Below are 11465 nucleotides of genomic sequence, written 5' to 3' on the forward strand. Positions count from 1 at the left end.
CTGTTTTGGTAGCACACAAGGTAGGCAGCTCCCTGAAGACCCCAGTTCCACCGGTGCAGCATGAAGTGAGGGTGCAGGATGAGCCCTCGCAGCTACAGCCTACGATGACCATCAGCCGCTCCCAGAGCCCACTGTCCCCTGTGGACTGGAAGACATATACCTCTTCAGGCAGAAAGCTGAAGCCCCCCACCTCCTCCTCCTCCAGACCCTGCAGTGAATTGGGAGCAGGGGCAGGGGTGCTCAGAGAGACAGCAACATTCCTGAGGTACAGGGAAGGGACAGGGAAGGGGCTCTTTCTTCGTTGGAGTCCACACTCAAGACAAAGGGAGCGGTCTCTCAGCAGTGCCTCTACCCCAGCAAGGCCTCAGGTGTTCAGAACCAAAAAAGCGTCCAGTACCTTTGGCATCATCTAGTTACATACTTCATATGCCCTCCCATTTCACAGATGAGGAGGAGGCTGAATCTCATAAAGCGAACAGACTTACCCAAGGTCCTTCTTCCATTTCATGGTAAAGCAGACACTAAGACCCCCTGTCACCCAAGACTGGTGACCTGTAGTTGTGGGATTTGCAGTAACCCTACACGGTGAATGAGGGAGAATAAATTTAACAAGTACCTTCCATAAGGAAGACTCTTGGGCAGGTGCAGAGAGAGAGAGAGAGGGAGCATCTGTTTCCTTCAGCATGAAGTCTGGACCCCTTGGAGTTCTGTCTGGGGAAAGCTATCTTTTTCCAGAGCCAGGGACTGGGTTAGATGACTCTACCAGCCTTATGATTCTCTCTTTCAGGTGCCAGGAGAAGCCACTCACCCCATCTCAGAGGCAGCTGCCAGCTGGGGACAGCCCACCCGGTCCACAATCTTTACCTATATATAGAGGCCAAGACCCACAGTGCATGTCCTCAGGGAAGAGAGAGGACAGACACCCCCCTGAACTTCCCAGGGGAAGGATTCCTACACCTTGGCTTCATGAGGAGACAGACCGCCAGGGAACCCATGCCAGGGCCCCCACTCCTCAGAGACTCCGAGCTCCTGAGGCCACTGCCAAAGGGACACCAGCAAGAGGACCATCTCCCCTGCCTCACTACTCCAGCTTAGCCAAGCCCATGGGCTCCAGGCAGCCACCCCGGGGCGAAGCTGAGGGCACTTCCTCCCAGTTCAGGGAGCCAGCATCTGTTCGTTCTCCATCCCCTGTGAAAGGACTCACCAAAATCCCTGTCTGGAGGTCCCCTGCCCAACCCCCAACTCCAGGAAGAAGTTTTCCACGTACTGCAAGTGGAGGTCCCACAACAGAACAGGGAAGAAGCTCCACCCCACTAAGGGCCATCACTGGGACCCTGGCTGGGTCTAGACTTGAGAACTGCTCTGTGGGAGGGAGGCAAGGAGACCAGAAGCTAGATATCTGGGTGACAGCAGAGGCTGGAGAGTCCCTGGGCCCGGGCCCACAAGACCAGGAGGAAAGGTACATTCCCCTACCCCTGGAAGGGACCAAGGAGCAATCCTACCATAGCCTTGAGGAGGAGCTTTTGGCCAATGTGAAGCTGCTAAAGGTGGGGGCTGCTCATTCCCAGAGCCCAAGGTCTGGAGTCATCCCTCGTAGTGGAGTCTATGTCCCCAGCCTGGGTGGGCAGTGGCCTGAGCCTGGGGGTCTTTATGACAAAGTCATCCAAGAACTGGTTCAGGGCCCGCCACCCCTCATTAAAGTGGACCTGGGAGCCTGGAAGGCAGCCTCTACAGGCTCCCCTAAGCTGGCTGTTCCTGAAGGCCCAGGAAGCCCAAAAGAGAAACTGGGAGCCAGAGAGAGTGGGCCATGGACAAAGGCAAGCCTGAGTTCCAAGGGCACCAGGATAAGGAGGGTCCCAGCTCAAGGAGGGCAGGACTGCTCAGCCTCTACTGTGTCTGCCAGCCTGGAGGACTCCACACCATCGGCCTTCAACCCCAATTTTGACAAAGCCAAGGCATGTCTGGGCAAGGGCAAGAGAACACTCCGGAAGCCCCAGAGAGTACCATCGATCTACAAGCTGAAGCTGAGACCCAGAATTCGGCCCCGGAGAGACCATAGGCCCGAGAAACAGCCTTCAAGAATCCCTAAGCCCCTGGCCTACCTCTGCCTGGGTCCAGCCAGGGTGCCCACTAGGGGTAGGCTGGCGAGAGCAACAGTGCTGGGTAGCAAGGGAGGGGAGGCAGCCCAGGTGGACAGAGCCTGGGCAGGGGAGGAGGAGGAAGGAAAGGAGAGGAAAGAGCCAGCGGCCCCTCTAGAGAGCAGCCCTCAGCTTTCAGAGGGCCTGGGGCTTCAGCAGCTTGGTCAAGTTCCACCCTCACCTGAGGAAGAGTCCTGGGTCTGAGGAGTGGCTTCTCACCCCTGAAGCCTGTGGATGTGGGTAGGGGGGTGAAGTGAAAAAAATACGCATGTATCCATTGGAATCGCATCTGCAGAAACAGAAGAAAAGGTTCCTCTCCTCAATTCAGGGTCTTGACCAGGATGGGTCAGAAGACAAATATAGACTCATTCTACCTGGTTGAGCAAAGGGGCAACCCATCACTCCCATTCCTACTCGAGTTAGGATAGGAGTTGTGGGGACACCCTATATCTTATCACCCTCTCCAACTTTAGCTCCCCAAACTCCTGTCCTCTGGCTATGCCCACCATTCCCACAACTCTTTATTATTTATTAAACACATGTGGGTCTGTCCTTGAGCCCCCAGCTCTTGAGTCCCTCTCTGTAGCACTGTGGTGGTGCAGGAAGACGGAGCCTCAAACAGTGGGAGGGGAAGGAAACGAAGTGTTGGAGCTGGGGGTAAAGGAGTCTTCCTCTCCTGAGTTTCAGCAGACCTTTCCCAGACGGCCTGTTTCTCCTGGAAGCAGCTGGTGCATCAGCACCATGGACAGGGACAAAGGGCCACCCTACACAGGTTCCTGCAGGACTTCAAAGCTTTGCTCTGGGGTTTGGGAACTAAGACCAGAGTCAAGAGGGATGGATGAGAGTGTTAACACATCTACACCCATGAAGTTATGACAGAGAGGCCACAGAGGCTCAGCAGCAACAGGGACAAAAACAAGCAGAAGCAGGGATTGAGTCCAGTTATGAAAGTTTGCTTGAGAGAGTGGCAGAGAGAGATGTCATGCTCCCTCTCTGGATGGTTTTGATCAGTGGGAGGGTTCAAGGGTAGGTGGGGAGTTGAGTCCCAAACTCTTCCCCTTAGTTCTTCTGGTTTACTTGGGTTTTGGGACTCGGCCACCTCATCACCCCCACCCTCCTTACCTGGCAGAGCTCAGCAGACCCTATAGGAAGCCCCTTCCCTCCCACTGTAGGAACTGAGCCGACACTGTGGTACAGAAACGAGGGAAAACACTCCCTGATTTTTAATCTGACTTCCGATCACAGCGCAATGGGTGTCACACACACTTCCAGACCCTGTGGTGGGAAACCCTGGGTGGGTGGGGGGAGGCAGGGAGGAGGACGGAGACTCAGAATAGGGGTGGAGAAAATAGAAATCAAAGACCTGGGGTGAAGCGGAGGGGGTGAGGAGGGCCAGCCAGGCAATACATTCCTATGGCTCCCACAGGGGCAGCCAGAGGCCTGGGTCCCCTACCCCCACCTCAGGTGCCTCAGAGCTGGAGGGGGTGGTGATGGCGATGGGGCAGGTGAGATGCTGCCATCCCTGACCCTGTCTCCTTGGTGACCCAAGGAGCAGGATGCAGGGGATGAAGGGGGAAGGCCCTCTTCCTTACCCTCCCAACCACAGTGTGGGGAAGGGGAGCCACCTCCTCTGTTTCAGAGGGAGGCTCAGAGAGGGCAGGCAGGTTACTTGCCCAAAGTCATGCAGCACAGCAGGGACTATAACCCAGGAATACTGGACTGCCCGAGGTCAGGGCAGTCACTGTAGGGCTGAGCTACCCTGGTGGGTGGAGAGGGAATCAGCTGGGGGATTCATAGCTTTTCTCTCACTCGATCTGGACAATAAACTCCTCACCCACAACCCCTCCCCCAGACTCCTCTCCATCATGCTCTGGGCCACCTGATTACCTGGTCTATACAATGTAGCTCGGCTAGGTCGAGGCTGGGTTGTTCTATCTGCCCCTCTTCTGACAAGGGACCTTGTTCTCCTCTTACTAGACCAGGGCTGAGGGCTCAGCCTCAAGGAGGACTCGGCCAGGGGGCAGGGGACATATAGCATTTCTTTTGCTGTCCAAGTCCTCCAGGAATTCCTTAGGCGGCTCCCGGTACTTCATTATTTTTGTTATTTCTAAATCGGTACAAAACTGACAGTGATCAGCTCCAGTGACAAGAGGTAGAAATCCGGCCAGGTAGCCGGAGAAAATGGGGTGGAGTGAGTCAGGGTATAGGGTCAACTGGTTTGGAGACAAAGAGGCATAGATCCTGAGGGCATCCATCTGGGGGTGGGGATGTGGGCATATCTTCCCCAAGCACAGGGGTCCCCATAATTCTTTTTCTGGCTCTATCCTTCCCCCAGACCAATCAGGATAATCTGAGTTTCGAGCAGGCAGAGTCTGGAGCATCATATTGGGGTGGAATGGGGAGAGAGTCTCTTCATTGGCACAACCTGACCCCCCGACCTCCACCCCGGAAAACAGCCTGCTCACCACAGCTTCTCAAAACCAGTATCTCCCAGTCTGGCAGACCACCCAATGCAGGAAGGAATAGAGGGATGGAACCTGGCATCATGGAAATAAATATATAAATTTGGGGGACTCCCTTTCCACACTGTCAAGAAAAAAAGTTTTAACCCAGGGGGTGATCTGGCTTCGGGGTCAGGAAGGGGGTGAGGGGCACCCGGCAGGGACGGACCATCTAGTTAAGGCTGGAAGGTAGGTTGTTGTGTCTCTAGGGGCTGCTGGGTGGGGAGGTCTCCCTGGAGTGGGGAGACCTCAGCCTTCTCCCCCTGACAGATCTGGGACCTCAACCCTTGGACCCAATTGTGGTCCTTGGGCCACCCGCATCTCTCTGTCCTGTGCCGGTGGTGCTGACAGTCAGAAGGCTGGCCTCGCAAAGAAGCTGCCTGGATTTCCGACAAGGGGATGGACGAAATGAGAGCCCTGTGAACGGAGCTAGGGGCAGGGAGGGGGACCTGAGGGTGGAAAAGACAGCTAAGGACCTACAGACAGGTGGGCAGACATATGGACAAGGGAAAGGAAGACATGGCGCAATGACAGACGCACTCCGGAGAAGATGGGTGGGGCCCAGCCAAGGCAGCACCTCCCCACCCCCACCCTCCATTCCTCACGCTCACCCCCAATCCCAAAAGGCTATGGCGCCTCTTGGGGCCGGGCCGGGTACTGCACTAACTACAGCACTAAAAGGCGGCCGTCCCAGGAAGACAGATGCAGGAGACAGGGGCGGAATGGGCATTTATGGGGAGGCTCCCTCTAGCCCTCTGCCTCTCACGTAGGTGGGTGGCTGCGGGGACGTTTCAAGCCCGGACCATCACAGTTATATTGCTGCCGCTCCCGGCTCAAGCCCCGCAGTCCTGTGGGAAAGCCGTTGGGGGCCTTCGGGGCTGCAGCCAGCCCTTGGGGCGGGCAGGGCGGGCGGAGCGGGCGCGTGTCACATGATGGCGCAGCGGTTGCGGCGCAGCGCGCCCTGGAAGCGCAGGGCGGCGTGCACGTGCTTGCAGCGGGCGCAGCCAACACTCTTGAGCAGCTCGCTGAAGAGCAGCAGGATATGCCAGTTGTACTTGGCCGAGCACTCCACGTAGCCACACTTCCAGGTTTTGCGCACCAGGTGTGACACGTTCCAGCGTGGGATCACGCGTCCGCGCTGCAGATCTCGCTTATTGCCCACGATGATGATGGGCGTCTCCGAGGTGCCGATCACCCTGTGGAGTGAGGTGGGAATCTCAGAACTCTGCCAGTCTCACAATCACTGGACTTCAATGACGGCAGGTTGTGCCTGGTCAATAATAGTACTAACATACATCTGTTCAGGTGCAGCGCTAAACTCTAGAGGTATAGCCTCTAATCCGCATGATCCAAAAGGTGGGTACTATTGTTATCTCCATTTTATAGAAGAACCTGAGGCTTACACATTTACTGGTCTAAAGTCATGCAGGGGTGGTTCCACAGAGTAATGGTTAGCACGTCTGCTTTACACGCAGAAGGTCCCAGAAGGTCCTGGGCTCCAGCCCCAGCAGAGCCACCGCCCATACCCTGGGTGAGCCAGGCCCTGGGTGAACAGCCAGCACAAGCGCGTGGGAGGAAATGCCCGCCTTCAGAGATCCAGTTCTTAAGGGGAGACGGCATCCATCGATAGGTCAGGGGTGGGGGTGGGGATTAAAAAAAATAATAATAATAATAAACAAAATAAAGTCATGCAGCTGAGTAGCCCTGACAGTCTTGTTCTCGGAAACCCTGCTCTTAACCAATGTACTAGACTTAGCCACCTCATAGGTCCTAAAATTAGTTAACAGAAATGGGGACAGAAAAATGTTGTGTATGCGTGTTTGAGTGTATGTGGGAGAACCAGAGGGTACTTATCGGTATCCCCCCACTGCACCCTTTTCATGGGAACTAGCTAGCACTGGGACATCCACTGAGGTGGCAATGGACTGTATCCCAGGCCCTCACCTTGTCTCTAGGATCTGCTGGCGGATGGTCTTGACGTACTCAAAGCTGTCAAAGCAGCAGATGTCGTAGACCAGGATGTAGGCGTGGACACTCCGGAGTCCCCTGCAGCAGGCATCTGCCCACTCCTGCAACAACCCCAGTCAGTGCCAAGGTCAGAGCAGCCATAAGGGCTCCCTTTGCCTCCAGCCACCTCCAGCCATAGACTAACAGCACACTCCCCTGCCACTGCAACCCAAGTCTTTCACACCCACCCATTCCCAGGAGGCCAAGTCCAGGGCAAAATGGAGGAGCTCAGTGCTGTGGCTTCCCCATCCCCAAGCCAGGATAGGGCAGATCACACTGTCTGACCTCCAGGGCCATTGCACTGTCCTGTGAACATCTAGAGATGAGTTCTTCCTTATCTCATTTTGTCCCCCAATCCATCCATCCTATATATCTTTGTTCGAGTACATATATTAAGTGCCTCTAAAAGCCTAGACCTGTTGAAATCCTATCTTACAAGACTCAGTGCAAATGCCTCCTCCTCCAAGAGGCCTTCCTGCAAGCAGGGGACTATTCCCTTCATCTCCTGTGATTATACCTTGGTTAGAGCTGTTTCCATCACCAGCTCCCCACTTCTGCTGTGAGCTCTTGAGAGGGCCAGAGTCAGACCTGCCTCATTTTTACATACGTTCTCCTTGCATTGGGTTGGCTCCTAGCAGGCTCCTTAACTGTCCTTCCTAACCTGGTGAGCTCTCCATGGTTCTGAACCCCATCTGGTCTATGCTGAGATCACTACGACTCCTGCCTGTAACACTGCCCTTAGACTGCTACCTGATGTGCCCCTTCTGTATGTTCCACCCTGCCCTAGGGCTGAGAAAGAGAAGGCTTGAGGAGAAAAAGACTGAAACTGGATGCAAAATGGGGGCTGAAGTAGAACAGGGCCCCAGGACAGCTCCAGGGAAATGGAACTACCTGAATGCTTGTGGCAAATTCTTTAGCTGTAGCTAAAGATGAATAGACCCCTGGAAAGGCTGAATGCACTAAAGAGAAGGTTCCTTAAGAATTAATTAGCTAATTAACTTGCCAGCAGATGGTAACTGCAAGAGCATTTGAAGGCAGCCAGTGTGTGGAAAGAAGTGAGTCCCTGAAGTTGGGGGAGGCAGAGGCCTTCAAGAACAAGGGGAACCAGGGTCTTCTCTTGAGGGACCAGGTCAAAAGATGAGCAGGAGGTGTAAGCATGTCTCCTTTGCCAGCTTGTGAGTTGAGCCAGGGCAGGGACCGGGCATGAAGGAGGACTACAGCTGGTTCTCCACCTCAGAGAAGGAACGAAAGGGAAAAGACTTCGGTGGCAGTGGTAGAGAGTTAAGTCTGACGCCAGAAAAGCACTTCCCAACTCAAAGGCTTAGAAGCTGCTGCAGTGGATTTCCCCCGGGGAGATGATGTGGCATCTTTTCTTTGTGCTGAGTTTTAACTTTGGTGCAGGGGGAAGATGCTGAGGACATATCTAAAACTGTAGGAAACCATTAACTGGCTTCTCAGGCCAGGGAAGATTCCATTTCGCTGGACACAGTAACCTCCTTGGGACTCACATGTGTATATGGTTCCTGCCCCATCACACACAAGGAGCGAAGATCGGTGGGAAGTGGGAGGGATGGGGAAACAGACAGAGAGGCTCCCACCCTCTTCCAGCTCTGTGCCGTGGAGAGGGAACGACTGCCAGCCTTCAAGGGTGACAGCCCCATGTCTCCCACAACATGCCATCTCAAGGGGGCCTCTAGGCTGCCTCCCACCAACTCCTCTCTGGGGGCTTCAAAAAGGAAGAGGAGGAAGGCTCCCGGTTGGCTGGCTTGTCCCTTCGCCCATGATTGAAAGGAGGAAGCAAGAAAGCTCAGCTTTCCTTCCAGCTCGTTCTGTGCAGGGTCCCAGATTGTAAAGGACTATCTTGGGGCTGTGTCAAGACAAAGAAGGAGCAATGGAAACTGAGTCTAGTTCCAAGGACAGAGGAGCTGAGGGAGGTTCAGCCTCCTGGGTCTCAACCATGCATTTGCTGCTCATTCCTTTGGTGGGTTGCATACACCTTCTAAGCTCAGCTTCCTTCTTTGATAGGAGAGGGGTCTGCAGAAGGAACAACTGAGCCTCTGACCAAGGAAACCCTACTCTCCTGGTCTGGGTTTCACCTGGCATTGGGAAATAATATATTTTTATTTTCAGATGGTGCTATCAAGATTCTTTTGTTTTATATTTGATCTTTGAGACTTCCTGGGTCCCCTCTTAGGACTTTGCTGCTCAAACTCTCTTATCTGTGCTTCGGGAGTGAAGTCTTCGATGTCCTTGGGAATCCAAAACTCAGGGTCAATCAAGAAGAAAAAGGTCAGCAATCCAATAGAAAGATAGGCATAGGTCATTAATAACTGTCAGAAAAAAAAAATACAAAGGCCCTTAAACATATAAAAAGATGCTCTCGGCCTCACTTATGATCAGAGATGCGAATAAAAACTACACCGAGACTATCATATATCATCTATCAGATTGTCAAAAATCCTAAAGTTTGACAATACACTCTAACGGCAAGGCTGTGGGGAAACAGCGCTCATGTGCACTGCTCGCAAGAGCACAAAATGTGCCGCTTTATAGAAGGGGAGGGGATTCTGACACCTTCCAAACTCCGGTTGCATTTGCGCTTTGATATAAGCAATGTCATTTCCAGAAATCCATCCCACAGATATGGTTCCCTTTGTACAAAAAGACTACGTACAAGGCTACTCATTGTGGCATTATTTGAAACAGTAAAAGACTGGAAACAACCCACTTGTCCAATAAGAGGGGACTCCATAGTACGTCTCCCCAGCGGAATACAGCACATTTGTGGGAAAAGAATGAAGACAACTAGATACTGACATGGAAAGATCTCCAAGTTATAATGTTCAGTCAAAAAAACAAGGTACAGAACATTTTATTATTTTTTTTTAATGGAAGAAAAGGAGTGGAATAAAAATACATTTTATTTGTTTAAAGAAACACTGGAAGTATGAGTTTAAAAAAATGAGAATGGCTATAAAGAGTGGGGCAAGAATCAGGGTAAGACTGAGATTCCTCTGGGTGTACCTTTTTACCACGTTTGAACTTTTCTATTGTTACCTGTGCTGAAACTGAAATTAAATTAAAACTAAAAATAAATACACGACAAAATGTGAAAAACACACAAAGCTCAAAATACACAAAATGCAGGACTGGAACAAGATCTGTGTATCTGTTCAGGTTACTGTTAAAATCTCCTTTGGATGGGAATTAGAAGACCCTGACCCTCAGACCCACTGCCCTGACCTCACTGTTTTCAAGGCGTAGATGTGTGAATCACGGTTTTGTCTTTGGTGCTGACCTCCTGCACCTGAGTTGGAAGAAACAAGTGTCTCTGAGGCTAGGCCAAGGCCCTCCTGCCCAGGGGTTGCTGAGACAGTGCTGAGCCTGAGGCCCTCGCCAGCCACCAGCCCTAGCCCTGCCTGAGAGGTTGCTGTATTTGCACAATTACTACTGACCAAGCTGTGGCCCTTGCCTTCCTACCTCCACCACTCTGCCTATCCTTCTGGGCGAAACCTCTGCACACTGGTTAGGGGCTGCCTTCAGCGAGCAAACGTGTCTTAGGGCTCAGCTTCCCCCTGCACCCACTCCCTCCCAAGCCAGAGTTAGAGAGAAGAAGGAGGACCTGGTCCTGCAGGCTTGGGGAAGGAGCACTGTAAGCCAGGGCACTGGGAGCATCTGAATCTGACACAGGAAGGGTGCCCAGTGGGCCAGTCCTGAAATCAGGGACAGAGCGTCACTTAAGAGAAAAGGCTTTTGGACAAGAGACCTATCTCTGAGAACACACTTTTCCCAGGTCCTGACATTTTCTTCTGCTGTCCCTTCTACATATCATTCTACCCCAGTGCCCACCACAAGGCCTGGCACAAATTAAACGCTCATCAAATATTCGTTGAATTAACTAGTGCACAAATGAATGGATTCTTGGTCTGGGCCATGGTGCAGCGCAGAGCTCTCAAAGCCAGTGGTGGAGGCCTGGCAACAGGGTCAGAGCCTGGAGAGGGCTGGAGTCCAGCCTCTTCCACACCTCTCCATTGCCCCACGCCCCGCCCCGCTGTCCCTGTGGACCCTCCTACCTGCAGTGTGTTGACAGGGAAGGCGCTGATGGGCGGGAAGTCGAGGATCTGGAGGTCGTGCACGTGGCCGTTCATAACGACGGCAGGTAGGTAGAGGCGGCGGGCGGTGGTGGGCACGCAGACCTCGCTGAACTCGTTGTACAGGAACTGGCGCACGATGGCACTCTTCCCCACGCCTCGCGCCCCCAGCACGGCCACCCGGTAGGTGGAGACCATGCCTCCCCTCCCGCGCCGCCACCGCGTCCTCGCCGCTGCCTGGGGCTCCCCCGGGCTGCATATTCCAGGGGCTGGGGGCTCAGCCACCGTCAGGACCAACCATTGCTGCCCCTGCTCGCCCTGGGCCCTCTGCGGCCTCCACCTGGACTGTGGGGACAAGAGGTGGGCTTAGTGGGCCGGCTTTTCCCTGGGCACGTCCTGCACTTTTCCACCTCGGGCAGGGCCTCTGCTGAAGCTGTTACTGCCTCTCGGAATGCCTTCCCTTCCCCTCTCGGAATGCCCAAACCCCCGTCTCATCTATTGAAAGCCTCTCCATCCTTGCTTCTCCATTTTTTCCTGCCCTCGCACTAGCGGGAATCAATCTCTCCTGACTTGTATTATGACCTGACTCTTGGCTGACTGAGGCAGGCTGCAGAGCAGAGTGGAAAGAGCACTAGAGCCCAGCTTCCCCACAGAGCCTGGGACAAGCCAGTGACTCCTCGGAGTCTGGGTCTCTTCGTCCTCCGGGGTGAGACTAGGCCAGTGTGTCT

At 53.7% G+C, this 11465-nt stretch overlaps 2 protein-coding genes across 2 annotated transcripts in view; one reads left to right on the forward strand and one right to left on the reverse strand.

The window, feature by feature from the left end:
• The window catches only part of GAS2L2 (growth arrest specific 2 like 2), a 7418-nt gene extending 5076 nt beyond the window's left edge, over positions 1-2342 (forward strand). Inside the window, exons 5-6 of the mRNA XM_006924943.2 lie at positions 13-265; positions 788-2342. Of these exons, the coding sequence (XP_006925005.1) occupies positions 13-265; positions 788-2342 (1808 nt within the window). The remainder of the gene's footprint in view (positions 1-12; positions 266-787) is intronic.
• Positions 2343-3359: 1017 nt separating this feature from the next.
• Positions 3360-11452, reverse strand: RASL10B (RAS like family 10 member B). The gene is made up of 3 exons (XM_006924944.3): positions 10720-11452; positions 6584-6708; positions 3360-5835 (listed from the first exon to the last, which is right to left on the reverse strand). Exons 1-3 carry the CDS (start codon positions 10933-10935, stop codon positions 5565-5567), a joined length of 612 nt encoding a protein of 203 aa, XP_006925006.1. The 5' UTR covers positions 10936-11452; the 3' UTR covers positions 3360-5564.
• Positions 11453-11465: the final 13 nt, after the last annotated feature.

This window comes from Pteropus alecto, unplaced genomic scaffold (genome assembly GCF_000325575.1).
Source record: "Pteropus alecto unplaced genomic scaffold, ASM32557v1 scaffold98, whole genome shotgun sequence".
NCBI lineage: Eukaryota > Metazoa > Chordata > Mammalia > Chiroptera > Pteropodidae > Pteropus > Pteropus alecto.

What these genes read in the sequence shown, in the direction of transcription:
- RASL10B (XM_006924944.3), bottom strand. Translation starts at nt 10,935, where the DNA reads ATGGTCTCCACCTACCGGGTGGCCGTGCTGGGGGCGCGAGGCGTGGGG. An exon ending in TCCCTGTCAACACACTGCAG is followed by an intron (nt 6,709 to 10,719) that starts GTAGGAGGGTCC and finishes GGGTTGTTGCAG; the next exon opens with GAGTGGGCAGATGCCTGCTG. An exon ending in CAGCAGATCCTAGAGACAAG is followed by an intron (nt 5,836 to 6,583) that starts GTGAGGGCCTGG and finishes CTCACTCCACAG; the next exon opens with GGTGATCGGCACCTCGGAGA.